This window comes from Erythrolamprus reginae, chromosome 12, assembly GCF_031021105.1.
Source record: "Erythrolamprus reginae isolate rEryReg1 chromosome 12, rEryReg1.hap1, whole genome shotgun sequence".
Classification (NCBI taxonomy): Eukaryota; Metazoa; Chordata; class Lepidosauria; order Squamata; family Dipsadidae; genus Erythrolamprus; species Erythrolamprus reginae.
Window position 1 is genome coordinate 15,026,296 of NC_091961.1, and position 21,597 is coordinate 15,047,892.

Below are 21,597 nucleotides of genomic sequence, written 5' to 3' on the forward strand. Positions count from 1 at the left end.
GAAATGCGAGTCAGGAGTCCTGGAAACGTAACAATAAGGGGGCTGGTAGAATAATCATTGGGAATGGGGTGTCCTGGAAGTTGGGATACAGGCTCTCCCAGCCTCTTCATCCCCCCCCCCCCGTTTCTTTAAGGCTTCCCCTCTCGTGCGCAAGGGAAAGCAAGGGGTGAGAAATGCGAGTCAGGAGTCCTGGAAACGTAACAATAAGGGGGCTGGTGGAATAATCATTGAGAATGGGGTGTCCTGGAAGTTGGGATACAGGCTCCCCCAGCCTCCTCATTCCCCCCCCCCCCCCCCCCGTTTCTTTAAGGCTTCTCATCTCGTGTGCAAGGGAAAGCAAGGGGTGGGAAATGCGAGTCAGGAGTCCTGGAAACGTAACAAAAAGGGGGCTGGTGGAATAATCATTGGGAATGGGGTGTCCTGGAAGTTGGGATACAGGCTCTCCCAGCCTCCTCATTCCCCCCCTCCCAGAACCAATTAAGTTCGTAAGACGGGGTTCCACTGTTTTTGTTCAATATAGAGCCAAGGATTAATAGATAGATAAATAAGTAAAAAAAAATTGAATCCTCTTGTAGGGATGGTGGGGGTGACGGGGTGTGTGTGTTGTTAGGTGACGGGCACATGCACTGTGCATTGTTATATGTTTGTTTTATGCAAACCTATAAAACCAATAAAAATTATTTTAAAAAAACCCAAAACTATCATGTTCTTTAAATTTCAATTCAAGTCGATACATTAATACATACATAATTTAATCAATTGGCTTATTGTGAATTCTTTTCCAAAGTCTTCATAATCTCCATTTAGGATGCTCTATTTATATGTGGTTTCTCATTTATACTAAAAAAGGAGCAGATTAATACTTACAGATAGGATTAGAAGGATTATTGAAATAATATTCAATCATATTTGACTTCCTGAATTCACTTCCACTATTGCAGTTGACATTGCTCATTTTTTAATTGTCCGACACAAACTGAAACCTAGTTGAGTTTGTTTGTCTCTCTTTTAAATGAGAGAGAAAAATAATATATTTGCATGGAGAAGCCTATGTCTCTTATCTTTTTGCTATACTCAAACATTCTACGGCGCTTTCACATTGATCCCTTTCTCTGGCCACTTAGCTCCTCCGCCGAAAGAAAAGCGTGGAGGCTGCCTCCTTCCTCCTCCCGTATTCCGCCTCCCTCCCAGCCTCCGGGCCGCATTCACCTTCCTCCGCCACCACCAGCATCCAGCTCCTCCTCCTCTTCTCACTTCTTTACAAAATGACAGCCGGGCGGCGGCACAGAGGCTGGAGGCGGCGGGTGTGTGTGGAAGAGGTCCGCAGGAGAACTGGGGGGAGCTGCCTGCAGCAAAGGCACCCCGTGACCACCACCTTTGCCCCCAGAGGAAAGACCTCAGCCCACGCCTGCTGCTTGCTCTCCTGGGCCCCCCCGCAAAGATCACCTTCGGGAGCTTCCCAGCCAGGTCCCTTCCACGGGGCTGTGGCCGTGGTTCCCCCCAGTTCTCCCACGGACCTCTTTCACACACCCCCACTGCCCCCAGCCTCCGTGCCGCCGCCCGGCTGTCATTTTGTAAAGAAGCGAGAAGAGGAGGAGGAGCTGGATGCTGGTGGTGTCGGAGGAAGGCGAATGCGGCCCGGAGGCTGGGAGGGAGGCGGAATACGGGAGGAGGAGGGAGGCAGCCTCCACGCTTTTCTTTCAGTGGAGGAGCTAAGTGGCCAGAGAAAGGGATCAATGTAAAAGCGCCGCTGGGCTGGGAACATCTTTGGCCAATTAGCTCCTTACCTCGCCTCTGTCCCCATTCTGTTCACCTCCACTTCATCTGCCAGCCTTCGTGCATTTCTTTCGGCTTCAGGCTGGGCAGGAAAAGCTAAGCATCCAGAGACATTGCCAGCCCAGTGGCGCTTTTATATTGATTCCTTTGTCTCTGGCCGCTTAGCTCCTCCGCCGAAAGAAAAGCGTGGAGGCTGCCTCCCTCCTCCTCCCGTATTTCGCCTCCCTCCCAGCCTCCGGGCCGCATTCGCCTTCCTCCGCCACCACCAGCATCCAGCTCCTCCTCCTCTTCTCGCTTCTTTACAAAATGACAGCCGGGCGGTGCCGCAGAGGCTGGGGGCGGCAGGTGTGTGTGGAAGAGATCCATCGGAGAACTGGGGGGAGCCACGGCCACCGCCCCGTGGAAGAGCGCTCTTCTGCCGGCCACAGGCGAGGGGTGGGGAAGTCTCTTGCAGCAGCTGCTACAGCCGCTGGCTTTGCCTTTTTGGCTGGGAGGGGGGGCAGGAGGTCCGGCACTTCACCTCCCTTCCCAGCCAAAAAGGCAAAGCCGGCGGCTGTAGCAGCTGCTGCAAGAGGCTTTCCCACCCCTCGCCCATGGCCGGCAGAAGAGCGCTCTTGCCCGGCGGGAGGCAAAGCACTGGGGTGGGAGTTGTCAAGACACCCCCCACCCCAGCGCTTCGCTTCCCATCGGGCAAGAGTGCTCGGGAGGCCATGGGTGAGGGGCGGGGAGGATCAGGAGGCTAAGTCTCCTGCAGCGGGTGCTGTGGTGGGGACCTTTGGGTTTGTGGCTGGGGTGTGTGTGAAGCACTGGGGTGGGGGGTGTCAGGCCGGACCTCCTGCCTCCCCCCCAGCCAAAAACCCAAAGCGGCCTCCCAAACCCGAACTTTCGCTGAGAAGCCCCGCCGCCCAGCTGTCACCTTTTAAAACAGCCGGGGGGCTTCTCGGCAGCCTCCCGAACGCCGAACCCGGAAGTTTGGGTTTGGCGTTCGGGTTCGGGAGGACGCTAGGAAGCCCCCCGGCTGTTTCAAAAGCGACAGCCGGGCGGCGGGGCTTCTCGGAGGCGGCGGGTTCGTAAGAAGAAAAAAGTTCGTAAGAAGAGGCAAAAATTTTCTGAACCCCGGGTTCGTATCTTGGGTTGTTCGTAAGATGAGGGGTTGGTATCATGAGGTACCACTGTACTTGTATATAAGCACACATCCAGAATATGCAAATACAAAATCGTGAAACCAAAGCCTCAGAATGAACAAAGACTTGCAACAAAAGTCAAAGATAATTTTAAAAAGTTTATTTTAACATATTAATAACAAGAAAACATCAAGAAAGCTTTAGTGGGTCCACTAAAGGGAGAAGATGGCAAGGAAATAACAGGTAGTAGGAAGAAATCAGAAGTCCTTAACTCATACTTTGCACTCAAAAAAAAATTAGAGCCCAACATACAAACAAAACATACTGCAAAAGACAAAGTAGAAATAAAAATTAAAATAAGCAAGAAAATGGTAAGAGAACACCAATCTGACCTTGACAACTATAAATCACTGGGACTTGACAGATTATATCTCAGAGTTTTGAATGAGCTGGCAGATGTTATATCAGAATCATTGTACTTTATCTTTCATATATCCTGGGGACCCCCCCCCCCCCTGTTCTTGAAGATGGGAACCACATCAGCCACTTTCCAATTCTCAGGTATTGGAAAATGGCTTATATGGTTCCCATCTTCAAGAAAAAGTGGGGGGACAGATCCAATAAACTACAGACCAATCAGTCTAACATCAATTTAAAAAAATCTGTGAACATCTATAAGCTAATAAATGTTTAATTGGTAGCCAGCACAGTTTTGTTTAAAACAGATAATGCTAAACCTATCTTATTTCATTCTTTGATAAAGTGACTAAATTAGTAGACCAAAAGAAATGTTGCGGTTATTGATGTTGTGACCCCTCTGCATCTCACGCAGCTGATCACAGATTCTAAGGATCAAGAGGGTTTGTATCCTAGGCCAGTGTACCTAGCACCTGGGTCTGAAAGCGAGGAGGTTGGAGAGGATTTTGGGCCAGAGACTGAAAGCCAACCAGGGCTTGCACATGAGTGACTCAGGAGAAGAGGAGGAACCTCTTCTCGATGCTAATGTGTGCAGAAGTGTCAAAAAAGATCCGGTGTGGCGCAGCAGGTAGAGTGCTGTACTGCAGGCCACTGAAGCTGACTGCAGATATGAACAATCCCAAGGACAATCCCATCTGTCCATCCATCACCCTGGGGGGGGAATTATTGACCCCCTCAGAGAGGGTCCGCAACTTGGGCGTCCTCCTCGATCCACAGCTCACATTAGAACAACATCTTTCAGCTGTGGCGAGGGGGGCGTTTGCCCAGGTTCGCCTGGTGCACCAGTTGCGGCCCTATCTGGACCGGGACTCATTGCTCACAGTCACTCATGCCCTCATCACCTCGAGGTTCGACTACTGTAATGCTCTCTACATGGGGCTACCTTTGAAAAGTGTTCGGAAACTTCAGATCGTGCAAAATGCAGCTGCGAGAGCAGTCATGGGCCTACCTAGGTATGCCCATGTTTCACCATCACTCTGCAGTCTGCATTGGTTGCCGATCAATTTCTGGTCACAATTCAAAGTGTTGGTTATGACCTTTAAAGCCCTTCATGGCATCGGACCAGAATATCTCCGAGACCGCCTCCTGCCACACGAATCCCAGCGACCGATTAGGTCCCACAGAGTGGGCCTTCTCCGGGTCCCGTCAACTAAACAATGTCGGTTGGCGGGCCCCAGGGGAAGAGCCTTCTCTGTGGCGGCCCCGGCCCTCTGGAACCAACTCCCCCCGGAGATTAGAACTGCCCCTACTCTTCCTGCCTTCCGTAAACTCCTTAAAACCCACCTTTGCCGTCAGGCATGGGGGAACTGAAACATCTCCCCCTGGGCACGTTTACTTTATGCATGGTATGTCTGTGTGTGTGACTGTTAGCATATGGGGTTTTTTAAATATCTAAATATTTTACATCTGTCTGATTGCTTATGATTTGTTTTTTACATGTTGTGAGCCGCCCCGAGTCTTCGGAGAGGGGCGGCATACAAATCTAAGTAATAATAATAATAATAATAATAATGAAGGTCAGCGGTTCAAATCTCATCACCGGCTCAAGGTTGACTCAGCCTTCCATCCTTCCAAGGTGGGTAAAATGAGGACTCGGATTGTAGGGGCAATATGCTGGCTCTGCTAAAAAGTGCTATTGCTAACATGTTGTAAGCCGCCCTGAGTCTAAGGAGAAGGGCGGCATAAAAATCGAATAAATAAATAAATAAATAAATAAATAAATAAATAAATAAATAAATAAATAAATAAATAAATAAATAAATAAATAAATAAATAAATAAATAAATAAATAAAAAATATACATGAGTGTCTGAGCAAATGGAGGTCTCTGCATGAATAGATCTCTAGAACAATTGGCCATGCCTTTTGGCTATTTAAAGGTGAGCCATGTGATGAGTCAATGCCAGTCAACTTTCCACCATGCCATAATGGCTGCTCAGATTTCACTCTTGGATTATTTATGTTGAATTACAACTTGAGAAAGTGGAGGTGAATGTTGCCACCACTAGATGAAGCCTCAGCCTCAGCTGGTTATGTCTATCCTTTTTCTTTTTATAAGAGGCTCCTGCAGATGGCGATATACAATCCATCACAATGCATCACAATGTTATCTGTATTGTATATGGCCAACAAAGCTATTTTGACATTGCTCCCATTTTCAACCACATATCTATGTGAGCTGAGCTTCTCAAGCTTGACTACAAACTAAAAACAGAAAGAAACTGAGAACTGTTGAGGAAGAGCTTCGTGTGTCTTTCTACCATTCCTGCCAGGATATCCCTTTTGTGTTCATCGAAACAGGCCCAGGTTTCACACTGGGTATAAAAACATGTAGAAACTATATTATTAGCTATATGTATAATATGCACTTTGTTAGAGTGTCATTTTGTGTCATTTTGGTTGGTGGTGTGCCCCAGGATTTTGTAAATGTAAATGCATTGCCGTGAGCTTCATCACACCGGCACAGCCAGTGTCCTGCCGTGAGCGGCTACACCGGTCTGTCAAAACTCATGGTGCTGTGCCAGTATGTCAAATCTTGCAGGAGTGTCACTGTTCATATGTGCAATGGCATACTAAGCCTCGCAGTGTCCTGTCATGAGAGGCTGCACAAGGAGCTGGTGTGACATGACCAAGGGGATTCTGCAATGATTATAAGTGCAAAAATGGTCATAAATTACAAAATTTCAGTGTCACTATTACTGTACTTCAAACATTCATTAAATGAACTATTGTAAGTCAAAGACTATCTATACAAAGTTCTAATCAATAGGACATCTGGCAGAAGAAGTAGAGTTTGGTAAGCAGAAAGTGAATTTCCCATTCCTCTTACATTTCTTATCTACAGTAGGTCAGAAAACTCTGGACTGCAGAAAATTGGGAGGTATATGATGCCCCTGTGGATGGACAAGAATTTTCCATAAATAAAATAAAAAACTTGCAGTTCTGATCAGAAGCTATGCCCTTTCAACTGCATGTGTTTGATGTAACTTTTAAAAGAGCACACGATCAAGTAAAAAAAGACAAGAAGGATATATGCATAGTCTAAAATATAAACTTTGCATTTCCAATGCTTTACATCAATATCAGAAGAAATACAGAGGACACAGGAGGAGTCATATTTCTCAGAGATAAAGAGAAACTGGGATAATGTTATTTCTTGACATGGTTGTGGTTAGAACTGCAGATTGTATTGCAAAAGATTAATGACTTCTGATAAGAAATTTAGTAGTGGGGCAATCTTTCCTGGTTTTCATTCTTTGCTTCCCCCCCCTTCATATAATGATCTCAATTATTGACCCTAAGGAAACGAATATTGATAGATAATAAATACTATGTGCCCCTTTTCTCATCTTGCTGTAAGTTTTGCTTGGCTCTTCAAATGGAAAAAAGGTATTACAAATTCTGTACTATAAATCCAGAAAAGGTTAACATGAATATTCATATGCCTTTTCACTTCTCTTAATGTACACATTTTTGTAAGCAAGTCTTTTTACACCAAAGCCACATTTTTTGTCCTTACACTTTTGTATGCATGTATGCACTTTAACCCTTTGCTAGCATTAGATCAGTTTGGAAAATGGAGGATGCACACATGTTCAGCAGATTTGATATGTGTCAGGTTCCAGGCATTTTGGTGGGAGGAAGAGGGGAAGGAATCTGTCTATGAAGTCTCTGTTTCCTGCATTACTGTGCTAATCTCTATATGAAGTTTCTGTTTCTGTTTCCTAGAAATGATGTAGTGTAGGAGGGGTTTGATTCTTTAAATAGCTGGTTTTAAGTGAGAAGCTTCAGTTCTTGTCTAGATCTCTTGTTATCACATGCCTTTCAATAAAATCTCCTTGTGTAACAACTGCAGTTTTAAGAATCCTGCTTTCTTGGGAAGATTAGAAAGGCAAGACCTTACATTAGGCAAGAATTACAAACTGGTCAACCCAGGAAGTTAACAGCCCTACCATGGGTACCATGCATACCATGTCTACCCAGAGCAGTGACCATGAAGAGGCTGAAAACTGGAGGAGAAACCCCCCCCCCAAAAAAAATCTCAATTGTGGACCTCAATGCCTGGGTCAAGGAGAACATTGCCTCAAGGACTGCTGCCAAGCCAAGGTGGTCCATTGGTATTGGGGAGATGGAAGACTGGGGTGGGCGAACCAAAGATGTCACTCTCACCTTTGGGAGCTAATATGTGCCTTCATCATAGCGAGATGTGTGTGTGTGTATGTGTGTGTGTGTGTGTGTGTGTGTATGCAGGGGTGGGCAGCAGGCAGGACAGGGTGGAACACAGTTCCACCAGCGGAAATAAAGCTGCATGCACAGCTCCAGCTGACTGGCGGCAGTAACTTCCTGGATTACCAGCCTCAGCTCTCCTTTTTTCCCCTGCTGCTGCTGCTGTGCACTCCTCGCTTTTTTCCTCTTTCCTACTTCCTGGCTTCGGGACATTCTTCCCTCTCTCCTGCCCGGCTCCCGTCCAGCCTCACGCGGCCACCTCCCAAGGCCAGGAGAGCTGCGCCGCGCCAAAGCAGTTTGGGCTGCAGCCTTCATTTGGCCCACAGCTGAGATGAAAAGGCATTGTGTGGCAATAACAGTTCACTTGAACGATGATGATTGTTCAAGCCATTCCCACCTAGTCACATGGCAGGCAAGTTACTCATACCCAGTCACATGATCATCAAGCCACACCCACAGTGTGGCAGTAAAAATTTTGGCTGCCCATTACTATATGTATGTATGTGTATATGTGTGTGTGTGTGTGTGTGTGTGTGTGTATGTATGTATACCATTTGTGGCCAGCTTTTAAGTGCCTAATACACCTTAGCTAATTTATACAACAACCTTGTTTATTCCTTTGCCTAATAGTATCAAACTGAATATAGACTTCATAGCTTATGGATTGTAGTTTTAGTAGTATTGACAATGCATAATTGATAGACTGGATTTTATTATGGATTTCATTTGTTTTTTTATCATTTTATCTTACAACTTTTGATTGTGTATTTACTGAGTGTTTTTATTTGTTTTGATCTATGACTGTAATAATACATTTGAACACTTTGAACCTGGTTGGAAGCAGGAGATGCGAGACCTTTATGACAATGATGAATTGGAAGGAGCCCCAGACTGGCCCAACCAACTCCTGAGGGAAGCCATGAGACTCATGAGGGAGGTCCATGACAATGTGGAGCCAGGATATCCAGGCTTGTGCTGCAGGCCAATTACAAAAGGGATCTCCAACCCCAGGGGCATTGGCTGAAACCACGAGGGCTATTGATGAATCCATTTCCACCATGGAAGATCCACGCAAGTGACATCTCAATGCAAGGCAAGGCTTGCAACTCAACGAGAGGAGGCTTCTACCCTTAGAACAGCAGATGCCTCCTCTTGGCATAAAATTTGATGAGAATCCCCAGCAACTGGGATTTTCCCTCACACACATACTGACCTACATGCAGGAGTATGGGAGGGATCTCCCTACAAATTTAGGATTGTCAGCCTGGCTTTAGAAGTATCAGTTGCACATTGGATGGTGATCCTCCATAATGCAGATGCACCGGAGCTCCACAACCATTTCATGGCAGCCTGAGACAGAGATTTGAGAACCCAGTTCTGCCAACTTGATGAGTCCATTGTAGGGGAGTCCTGGCCATGTTTTCCACTGAACCATTTAAACTAAAAATGGTAAATCACTCCAAAACCATTGCTTTCATTGTGACACCAGGTATGGACTGGGCCCTAGTTCTGGGGCTAAGCTGGTTAAGGTAGTGAAACCCAAGGGTGGACTAGACAGAGGGGACACTCCAATTCTCTAATGATGAATTAATTCAGAATGAGGAACCCCCACCAGACTGGAATACTGCAGACTGCGGAGGTAGTTGCAGCAGTGGTATTCCCTGAGGATGCCTACTGGGCATCCCCAGGGAATACCAGATTTTGAAGTATCTTTTCCATTATGGCAGGATGCTGAGAGAGAAGTAAAAGATCTCCCATTAAACTTTTCCCTACCTAATTAAATTGTTTTAAGGTGAGGTTATCGAAACATCAACATGATGCTTTAAATCCATTATTTAATTCCTTCTGTATTGTTTTTTCTTGATTCTCTTTTTTCAGTTTGGCTTTGATGGCATCAAGAAAAACAGTCTGTTAAAAAAAATAAGCTTGGGTCATGAGTGCAAACCACATGGGGTGGGTATGGGCAGATGTAAACCAAAGGTAATTCCAAAGCTTTCCTTCATGTAAATAGGTCCCTCAAATAAAAATGCAGAATGCTTAGTACTAAGTTTGATGACTGACAGTTTGGTGTAGTGCTGAAGGCACCAGACATTTGGGGCTTGATGTCATATGTTTGTTTTAGGAGTTTGCATAGGTTCTAAACACTGCATTGTTTAGACTTTATAAACAATGGTTGTTTATCTTGCTTGTTTATAAGCCACCAAGGGTCTAGGATTGTGGTAGGATCAAAATTGAAAAAAGAAGATAGAGAGATGAGAAAGAGAAAGAAGAAGGAAAAAAAAGGAGAAGAAATACGTCCAACAATTAGAAGATGAAAATGGGAACAGACAGTTTGCATTGGAAAGGGGGGAAAGATAGCTATGAAATACTTTCAAGAGCTCTATAGTAAAGGAGAAATAGAAAAATAAGAGATAAAAGAATTGTGCTGTTGCGACCTCTCTGTGGCACTTGACCCCGGAGAGCCCCTTCGTTTACCGAGGAGCTCCGGGAGTTGAAATGCCAGAAGAGATGTCTAGAGAAGTGATGGAGGAAGAGTAAATCTGAATCCAACTTAACACTTGTAAGAGCTCACATTAAGACTTACAAAGTGGCACTCAAGATGGCAAGATGCGCGTATCATGCCGCCTTGATTGCATCAGTGGAATCCTGCCCGGCCGCTTTGTTTAGGGTGACCTGCTCCCTTCTTAACCAGGGGGGAGTTGGGGAGTCCTTACAGAGCAGTGCTGAGGAGTTTAACTCATTTTTCGCTGATAAAGTCACTCGGATCAAGACGGACCTTGACTCCAATTGTAAAACAGAGTCGACTGACAACGAGTCAGTCGAGGTGACTGGGGCCCGTACTTGTCCATCTGTCTGGGAAGAGTTTGATCTGGTGACACCTGATAAAGTGGACAAGGCCATTGGAGCTGTGAGTTCTGCCATCTGTTTACTGGATCCGTGTCCTTCTTGGCTGGTTTCGGCCAGCAGGGAGGTGATACGGAGCTAGGTCCAGAAGATTGTCAACGCTTCTTTGGGGAGGGGTCTTTTCTGGCTCCCTACAAGGAGGTGCTTGTGTGCCCCCTCCTCAAGAAGCCTTCCCTGGACCCAGCCATTCTTAACAACTATCAACCAGTCTCCAACCTTCCCTTTATGGGGAAGGTTGTTGAGAAGGTGATGTCACTCCAGCTCCAGCGGTCCTTGGAAGAAGCTGATTATCTAGGCCCTCAGCAGTCAGGATTAAGGCCCAGCTACAGCATGGAAACCCCTTTGGTCGTGCTGATGGATGATCTCTGGTGGGCCTGGCTCCCTACATGGAGGCACTTGTGTGCCCCCTCCTCAAGAAGCCTTCCCTGAATATATTCAATAACTGTCGCCAAGTCTCCAACCTTCTCTTTATAGGTGAGGGGTTGCTGTAGTGAGGGGGCGTTTGCCCAGATTTGTCTGGTGCATCAGTTGTGACCCTATTTGGACAGAGAGTCTCTACTCACAGTCGCTTATACCCTAATCGCCTCGAGATTTGACTACTGCAATGCTCTCTACATGGGGCTACCTTTGAAGAGTGTTCGTAAACTGCAAATCATACAAAATGCAGCTGTGCGAGCAGTCATGGGCCTCCTTAAGCATGCCCATGTTTCTCCAATGCTCTGTGGACTGTATTGGCTTTTGATTGGTTTCTGGACACAATTCAAAGTGTTGGTAATAACCTATAAAGCCATATATGGCATCAGGCCAGATCACTTCTCAGCGACCGGCTAGGTCCCACAGAGTCGGCCTTCTCCAAATCCTTTCAACTAGACAATGTCGCTTGGGGTTCTTCCCTAGGGGAAGAGTCTTCTCTGTGGGGGCCCTGGCCCTCTGGAACCAGATCCCCCCAGAGATTCGCACTGCCCCCACACTCTTTGCCTTCTGTAAGAGTCTAAAGACTCATTTATGCCACCGGGCTTGGGGCAATTAGAGCTTAGCCCCTTGGCTGACAAATGCTTTGCATGATTGTTGTCTGAGTGGGTATGACTGATTTTTAAACTAGTTACTTAGTTTTAATTTAATTGGATTTAAGCTATTGTATTTTATTGTTTCTTTTCATATGTTGTAAGCTGCCCCGAGAGGGGCGGCATAAAAATCCAGTTCACACAAAACAAAATATCTTAATGTAGGAGTTAATAGAAAGATAATTGAAAAGTTAGGTTATACATAAAACTGAATGGGAACCATTGATATCGAACACTGTAGGACAATTAAAAGGGAAAATGTGAGCTGTTAAGAGAGACAATGCGGAGAGGGGTTTTTGTCTTTGTATTTTCATTTTTCTCTCTCTTTTCTTTTCTTTATGTATGTTTTTCCTTTTTTCTTTTTGTGCTTCCTATGTTTGTTATTGTATTCTAGACATACTGAATGTTATTATGCTATTATGGCTATAATTGGAAGTTATGAGTATGTAACGTCTTTTTAAATGTATATAAACTTAATTTAAAAGAGAGAGAGAAGAAACAGAGAGAGAGAGAGACAAATAGACAAGAGATGATAAATGATGAGAGATAGACTGATGAAAGATGGATAGATAAATGAAAGATAGCAATAGCACTTAGAGTTATATACAGCTCTGCAGTGCTTTACAACCCTCTCTTAGTGACTGTGGTTTATAGAGTCAGCATATCTCCATTCTGAGATCTGGAGAGAGAGTCCCAGTCAGAAAGCAAACAGAAATCGCAACACTTTATCTTCCATACTTTCCCTTAGGGGCTACCCAGATGGTAGAAAAAAAGGCTCGATGTCTGTCCTTTTTGATGGAAAGCACACCAACATTTCTGCACTAATGTTCTTTACCATTTGTTATTTTTCTCAATTATCCTCATGAATCTTCATGAAACATTGCAACTTCATCTGTTTCATTATGCAGTACATAATTGATGTATTGTACTTTATTCTTATATCTTCACTCCTATCCTTTCTTCTGTCTTTCTTTCTTTCTTTCTTTCTTTCTTTCCTTCTTTGGTATATATTACCACATGGCTATATCTCATTAACCTTCATTATGTATTGGACTGACAAAATTAAAATAAAATAAAATAATAAAATAATAAAATAAAATAAAATAAAATAAAATAAAATAAAATAAAATAAAATAAAATAATAAAATAAAATAAAATAAAATAATAAAACAAAACAAAGTAATAAAATAAAATAAATATAATATAAAATAAAATAAAACAATAAAACAATAATAAAATAATAAAACAATAAAACAATAATAAAATAATAAAATAAAATAAATAATAAATAAATAAAATAAATAAATTCCAGTGCTATTTGGTTAAAAGTCATTTTTGTTGTAGCAGAGCAATCTTACCAAAATCAGAACTATTAAAGGTATCAAATGCCTGTAAGCCAGATCTGTGTTTGCAAAATACAGTTAACTAGGGCATAACTTAGCACATTAACTTCTCATATACTGTAGATAAGAGGTGCATTTGCCTACTATGAAAAGCTTTATTAGTTTTAACTTTGGCTATTTAACTACTGATGGGTTTACGTTATAAAAAAGCTTGCTTGGTTAGATTTTGCTTCAGCATGTTATACAAACACAGAAAATAAATTAATTCAATAATCTGGATAAGTGTTTTCTACAAAGGCAGCCAAATAGAAGGGCAAATATTTATCTGTGCATTTTCACAGCTTTTTTTCTTTATAAATTTTCAGTACAATGGGAAAGATTACGTTTACATGTTGTTGTTTTTTAAAAGGTTCTGAAAGCTTTTTTGTTCCTGTTTTGAATTCCTGTTCCTTCTTGCTAATCCTTTGGGGATTTTTCAAAGTCAGGACTTCCTCTCCCAGAAAAGCCCAGTGCTAGATGTTATTGGGAAGCATTTGATATTAGGTTCCCACCTGAGCTGTGGGATTGTGATGGTTAGAATACAGTATTGCAGGCCAATTCTGTTCATTGCCAGGAGTTCGATCCTGACCTGCTCAAAGTTGACTTAGCCTCTCATCCTTCTGACGTCAGTAAAATGAGGACCCAGATTGTTGGGGGCAATACGTTGACTCTGTAGACTACATAGAGAGTTGTATGAAGTATTATGAAACAGTCTAACTGCTAATGCTGATGCTATCATAGAGAGGAAATTTGGCAACCTTACAAATGCTGAAATATTATTGCAAGGGTACAGGACTGCAAACTTAATTTAGTCACTAAATTGTGTCCAACTCTTCATGACTTTATGGACCATAGCATACAGGCAGTAAAGGGCAGCCATAACGCTTCTGGAACGCTCGGGAGGGGGTATGGCGGTGGGTGCATGTGTGCACGTGCGTGCCCACCCTTCTATTTCCTGAGTATGCGCAGAGTCATGGGCCGAAGCCATCCCACCCGAGAACCACCAGTGGGAAGAAATCCTGCGGGAAGAAAAGGATTTCTTCCCGCTGGCAGCTCCTGGCCAGGATGGACCACCACCGCACAGGACCCAGCCCTGTGGCTGCTGACTGGCTGCATCGGCAGCAGCAGCAGAGGCACCCTGGTTAGTCCTGCCTGGGAGCCACCAGCAGGAAGAAATCCTGCAGGAAGGAAAGGATTTCTTCTCGCTGGCAGCTCCCGGCCAGGACTGACTGGGGCACCTCTGCCACTGCTGCCAATGCAGCCAGCCACCAGCCACAGGGCTGGGTCCTAGGCAGCAGTGGCTGTGGCAGTCAATCCCGCTGGGAGCCACAAGTGGGAAGAAATCCTGCAGGAAGGAGAGCAGCTTGTTGGGGAGACAATGTGGTTCCTGTTTCACCCGTTTTCCAGGAAGGACAGCAGCTCATCGGGGAGACTCTGGCAATCAGGCGAAGCGGGAACGACGTTGTCTCCCCGATGAGCTTCTCTCCTTCCTGGGTGATTTGGCTGCTGCACATACGCAGAAGCCGAATCTCGTATGCAACACACATGCACCACCAGCAGTGATGAAGCTGCATGTGCAGCTTCATTTCTGCCGGTGGAACAGCATTCCACACCATCTCCCTTGCTGCCCAACCCTGTATAAAGGTTCTCCTGTTCTTCACTGTCTCCCAGAGTTTGTCCAAATTATCAACCACCCCACTCAATTTCTAGCAAAGAAAGCTAGTTTCCACCCACCCTCTTTTGAACCCTTCCAACCCTTCCCTCTCATCCTAGGCTAATGTCTGGCTGTCAGCTCATGAAGGTTTGATACGTGTGATGCAGCCATGACACAAATTCATGTTCATTGCATCAGTTACACTATCTAACCATTTTATCCTCTATTGTTCATTTTTTCTTTTGCCTTCAATCTTTCCCAACATCAGGACTTTTTCAATGAGTCCTGTCTTCTGATTAGGTGGCCAAAGTTTTTGAGCTTCACCTTCAGTATCTGTCATTCAAAAGAACAGTCAGAATTGATTTCCTTTAGGATTGACTGACTTGACCTCCTCACTCCAAGAGACTCACAAGAGTCTTCTCCAACACCACAATTGTAAACTAAATGAGGTTACTTAATTGAAGTATTAGCACAGTTCTTTTCAGAATGTGTTATTTTACCCATTTGTTTCCAGTAATAAACAAGGCATTAGATTAAAGCAAATGCACTAAAAACAGGAAGTAACTTTAACTCAATTGAAGTAGAGACAGTTTAAGAGAGAATCCAAGCATTTCATCAAGGAGCCTAAGTGGTCTAATGCAACAAAAGGGGTAATGTCTGCTAAAATAAAAGTAAACAAAGCAAAGTAAAACAAAATGCCAGTGATAAAGCTATTATATCTGCATGCCAGGAATTCTAAGCATGTGATTCTGCTGCTGCTGAATGCTAGCCTCGAATTCCTGAAGAATGGAGCATTAGTAGAAACCCAATAGGAAATCCAATTTATTAGAATGAAAAGATTACCAATTCTACACATGATTTAGACTGAGTTAACAATAGTGCTGCAGCTTTCAATACTCTGGTGTGAATTGCAGATTGAAATGAAAATTATACAGAATAACAGACCTCAAAGGGACATTTTGTTCAAGCAGGAAACCCTATATTATTTCAGACAAATGGTTATCCAACATCTTCTTTAAAATCTCCAATGCTGGAGCATTCAAAACTTCATTCCACTGTTCTGTTAGGAAATTTCTCCTTCCTTCTAGGTTGTTTCTTGATTTGTTTCCATCCATTGCTTCTTGTCCTGCCTTAAGATGCTTTGGAGAACAGATTGACTCCCTGTTCTTTGTGGCTGCTATGATAACACTGCTATTATGTCATCCTTAATCCTTTTTTTCAGTAAGCTAGACATACCCAATTCCTGCAACCATTAACTATCCTCAACGCAGAACCACAATTGAGCTCAAAATATCAATTTATAAGTTAGTTTTTGTGCTACTTTCATATATGAAAGAAAATATTTGAGAAACCTGAATACTGGTACTAATTCAGGGATGTATGTAAGGGGGTTAAGAAAAGTCAAAATAGGAATCAAAATCATGTAATGGGTTGAAAAAAATGGTTGGGGCTTTCACTGAAAGCTCATGGCCACCATATTGATTTTTTTTACCTCCTTCCTTTAGAATAGAGTTGGGGAACTATGACCCTTTTATAATAATAATAATAGTAATCTTAGCCTTTATTGTCATTGTACATTAAGTATACAATGAAATTGCTTTAGCCAATACAGTTCTCAATTTATACAAGTAATAAAAAAACTAGTCATAAGTTTCCATATGTACATGGGATGATTGTGATTGTGTTTAGGAATCTGACAGCCCATGGGTAGAAGCTATTTTTAAACCTGTTTGTCTGGCTGGCTATACTATGATGTCTTCTCCTTGATGGTAAAAATGAAAAGAGACACTGGCCAGGGTGTGAATTATCCCTTAGTATCTTCCTTACTTTGCTGAAACACTGAGATCTGGCGATGTCATCCAGTGATATTAGAGGGAAACCAATGGTTTCTTGTGCCAAGTTGACTCTGTGTGTTAAACGAGCATACCACACTGTAATGCAGTTTAATAAACAAAAAATAAAAATAAATAAAAATAAAAATAAAATGTGAGGACACTTTTTATGGTGGACCAATAGAAAGAAGTTATCAGCCATTGTTCCACCTGATTTTCTTTCGCAGTACTCTAAGGAAATGAAGTCTCTGTTGAGCCTTACTAACCATCAGGGATGTGCTGTTTTTTCCAGGTAAGATCTTGACTAATGAGCCCTTCCAATAATTTAAAAGAGGAAACCCTTTCCACACAGCCCCCCTCGATTTACAGTAAGGCAGATTCCTCTCTGTGCTTCCAGAAATCCAACATTCTCTCCTTTGTCTTGCTAGTGTTTAAATGTACGTTTAAAAAAAACACCATGTGGATAGCTTCTGGACTTCTTCTATATAGAAACATAGAAACATAGAAGACTGACGGCAGAAAAAGACCTCATGGTCCATCTAGTCTGCCCTTATACTATTTCCTGTATTTTATCTTCCAATGGATATATGTTTATCCCAGGCATGTTTAAATTCAGTTACTGTGGATTTACCAACCACATCTGCTGGAAGTTTGTTCCAAGGATCTACTACTCTTTTAGTAAAATAATATTTTCTCATGTTGCTTTTGATCTTTCCCCCAACTAACTTCAGATTGTGTCCCCTTGTTCTTGTGTTCACTTTCCTATTAAAAACACTTCCCTCCTGAACCTTATTTAACCCTTTAACATATTTAAATGTTTTGATCATGTCCCCCCTTTTCCTTCTGTCCTCCAGACTGTACAGATTGAGTTCATTAAGTCTTTTCTGATACGTTTTATGCTTAAGACCTTCCACCATTCTTGTAGCCCGTCTTTGACCCGTTCAATTTTGTCAATATATTTTTGTAGGTGAAGTCTCCAAAACTGAACACAGTATTCCAAATGTGATCTCAAGAGCACTCTATATAGCGGGATCATAATCTCCCTCTTCCTGCTGGTTATACCTCTAGCTATGCAGCCAAGCATCCTACTTGCTTTCCCTACCGCCTGACTGCACTGTTCACCCATTTTGAGACTGTCAGAAATCACTACCCCTAAATCCTTCTCTTCTGAAGTTTTTGCTAACACAGAACTGCCAATGCAATACTCAGATTGAGGATTCCTTTTCCCTAAGTGCATTATTTTACATTTGGAAACATTAAACTGCAGTTTCCATTGCTTTGACCATTTATCTAGTAAAGCTAAATCATTTACCATATTACAGACCCCTCCAGGAATATCAACCCTATTGCACACTTTAGAGTCATCGGCAAATAGACAAACCTTCCCTACCAAACCTTCCCCTATGTCACTCACAAACATATTAAAAAGAATAGGACCCAGAACAGACCCTTGTGGCACACCGCTTATAACCTGTCTCTGCTCAGAATACTCACCATTAACAATAACTCTCTGATGTCTACACTTCAGCCAGCTTGAAATCCACTGAACTATCCAGGAATTAAGTCCAATCTTCACTAACTTATCTATCAGCTCGTTATGTGCAACCGTATCAAAGGCTTGGCTGAAGTCCAGATAGGCAATATCCACGGCACCACCTTGATCCAACACCTTTGTGACATAGTCAAAGAAATCAATGAGACTAGTCTGACATGATTTGCCTTCAGTAAAGCCATGCTGATTTGGGTCCAATACGTTATTGTTTTTTAGGTGCTGATTTATCCTCTTTTTGAGTAGAGTCTCCATCATTTTAACTATAACTGATATCAAGCTAACTGGCCTGTAGTTACCAGCTTCTTCTCTACTGCCCTTCTTGTGGATAGGCACAACACTGGCCATTCTCCAATCCTCAGGAACATCTCCTGTTAACAGGGAGTTAACAGTCAGGGGGGTAGCAATGACAGATCTGAGTTCTTTAAGAACTCTGGGGCGGATGCCATCTGGACCCATTGCCTTATTTATCTTTAATCGTTCAAGTTCTTCTAAGACATCGGCGTCTAAGATCACTGGAACTGAATCCGTACAGCTGGAAGCAATGCTATATCCCTCTATAGCATTATTTTGTAAGGTGTCTTTTGAGAAAACTGAACAGAAGTAGCTATTGAAATGGTCAGCGATCTCCTTATTCCCATCAATGCATGTATTATTCCCGGTACTAAGCTTCGTGATGCTGCAGTTTTTCTTCTTCCTATCACTAATATATCTGAAGAAGGTTTTATCTCTCTTCTTTACAGATTTTGCAATTTCTTTCTCTTTTGAGGCTTTAGCAGCATATATTATCTGTTTCGCCTCCTTCTGTCTCATTTTATACACCTCTCTATCAGCTATTCCAGACTCTTTATACCTCCTATAGGCAGCCTTTTTTTCATTGACTATAGCCCTTACATAATTGCTAAACCATAGCGGTTTCTTCTTCCTTTTACCTTTAGTTATTTGCCTTACGTACAGTCCTGTGGTTTTAAGATGGCCTTTTTTAATTCAGTCCACTGGGTGCTCGCTCCTGCCATTTTATCCCTCCCCTTTAATTCATTATTTAAATATTCCCCCATTGCATTAAATTTTTTTTTTCTGAAATCCAGTACTTTGGTTGCAGTACAGAATTGCTCACAATCAGTTTTTACATCAAACCACAAACATAGATGGTCACTGCAACCTAAATTTTCTTCCACCTTGACTTCTGAAACCCAATTCCCATTCATAAAAACTAAATCTAGAATATTCTCCCCTCTAGTTGGTGTCTTAACCAGCTGTGCGAGAGCTGCTCCTGTAAAGGCCTCTACTATATTCTTACTTTTGCATGTAAGGGCACTGGGGATATTCCAGTCAACATCAGGCATGTTGAAATCACCCATAACCACAATATCTCCCTTTACTGCCATTTGGGTAATTTCATCCACCATCTTCCTCAGATTGCCCTGGAGGCCTATAGATCACCCCAATTCTAATGACAGAACTGTCTTTATTTTGCATGCAAATCCAGAGAGTCTCCAGATCTTTACATGTATATATATATATACTGATTTGCCCCCTAGATAGGATCTAGCACCACTGTATCATTTGCAAACTTTATTATGATGTTGGATGGATCAGATGATATACAGTAAGTACTGGTAGGAGCTGAGCACACAGCCCTGAGGGGAGCCTGTGCTAAGCTCCAGAGAGGAATATGTAAAGGATTCAACCTTTACTGTTGGTTTGTCAGGAACTCTGAAAAATTCTGTACTTTTGAAGTACATAAGTCATAAAGGAAACATAGTTCCTCACCTCTGATTTAGAACATTCCTCACTACTTTAGCTGTTATTTGATGGTCTTTCGCAATCGCTTTGGCTTACCTGTTGATACTATTTTTTTGTGCTAACATCTGCCAGTCTTTCCCTTTCGCACTGGGAGTGTCAAAAGTTGCACATATTCTTTGCCTGATAGAGTAAGGTATCTTAAAGGCTTGTGGGCCCATCTGAATAGGAAAGTTGTCATCATGCGAAAAAAAAGTGATAGTTTCTCCTTCATTCTACATGGGGGAAAAAAATAATAGGTTAAAAGAGCTCTTTTCTCTCCCAAACCAACTTGTTTAATTTACCAGAATCCATTCTGTAAACAAATTGCTGTTTGTGTAAAACAGAAATGGACATCTGGGGCTTTTTAGATGTTGATCAATATGAGCTGATCTATTTATGATTCTGCAAATATTCTCTAGTAATCAAATTGAACTGTCCTTTCAAAGTGAATTACAGCATTGATTTGCTGGCCAAACCCACTCCCCTTTAACCAAATTATTATCTCAAATCGGATCAACTTGTTGAATCAATCTGGCAAATGGAATCAAATCAAGAATGATTCTGACATTCCTACCAGCTAGCAAAGCCAGTTTTGAGAGAAGCTAAAGGTGGCACTTTTGAGCGTTGCTTGATATTCAAACAGATACAAGTGCAAATTTCCCAGTCTTTTGCAATTAAAACAGTCCACTCTTATTTTTACTGTGAGAAAAAGAGTGCACTTGGTTGACTTACCATATTTTTGAGAGAGAAGAAAAAAACAACCAAAACCAACCATTGCTGCATTTAGCTAAGTACTCTTGCCTTTTACTAGATTTTATTTTTCTACCCATATCTTGACTTGAAAGGATTGGCTATAGAATTTTCTTCAAGCAAAAACAGACCTACTTGCACAGCTCTATGATCTTCTTTTTGAAGAAGATGTGATTTAAAGCAGTTTTCTGTCTCTAGTTCATTATTTGCCTGTTTCCCAGATTTTTTTTCTCATTTTCTGGTGCAATACCTAAAATTATAAATTAACTCGGTAACAAACTACCTGCTTTCTATATTTTCCCCTCATATCACTTTCTTCATATTTTCTGTATCAGGATATTGCTCTTTATCTGTAACGTCTTGTTACTAGTGTATGCTAAATATTTCATGGGGATGTTTCTACAAGTCTTTTCATATAACATTTATGGCTCATCTCAAAAAACAGCAATGCAAAGCAATAGGAAAGCTGCAAGTACATCATATTTCCAGATTGTTTTAAATTAAATATGCAACATATTTGGTAGTCTGCTCATTGAAGATAAGTTTCTGCTACCTGCTTTATCAAACAAACAAACCAATAAAATGCACTCAAGATGATACATGGTGATGCACTCAAGAAGGACTAAGCTTATTTCCCCCCATATATTTCTGAATTAACTTTGTCTTATATTGGGTTTTGAAAATAAGAATTAAAATAGGATTGCCATCTTTGGGCTGCAAAAATTCAGATAACTATTAAATGTCAGAAAATAAAGATAGTATATTTGAATATACTGCTCAAAAAATAAAGGGAACATTCAAATAATACATCCTAGATCAAAATGAATGAAAAATTCTCATTGAATACTTTGTTCTGTACAAAGCTGAATGTGCACAACAGTATGTGAAATTGATTGTGAATCAGTATTGCTTCCTAAGTGGACATTTGATTTCACAGAAGTTTGATTTACTTGGAGTTATATTGTGTTGTGTAAGTGTTCCCTTTATTTTTTTGAGCAGTGTACCTGGCTACTATATAGTGGCCTTCTGGATATTTACAGCCTAGACATGATGGTCCTTGATTTTTTTAAAAA

The 21,597-nt window shown here is 42.2% G+C and overlaps 1 protein-coding gene across 1 annotated transcript in view; it reads right to left on the bottom strand.

Annotated features, from left to right (window-relative positions):
• Positions 1 to 21,597, bottom strand: part of UNC5D (unc-5 netrin receptor D) — a 769,587-nt gene that overhangs the window by 17,937 nt on the left and 730,053 nt on the right. Inside the window, exon 15 of the mRNA XM_070765210.1 lies at positions 19,832 to 20,007. Within this exon, the coding sequence (XP_070621311.1) occupies positions 19,832 to 20,007 (176 nt within the window). The remainder of the gene's footprint in view (positions 1 to 19,831; positions 20,008 to 21,597) is intronic.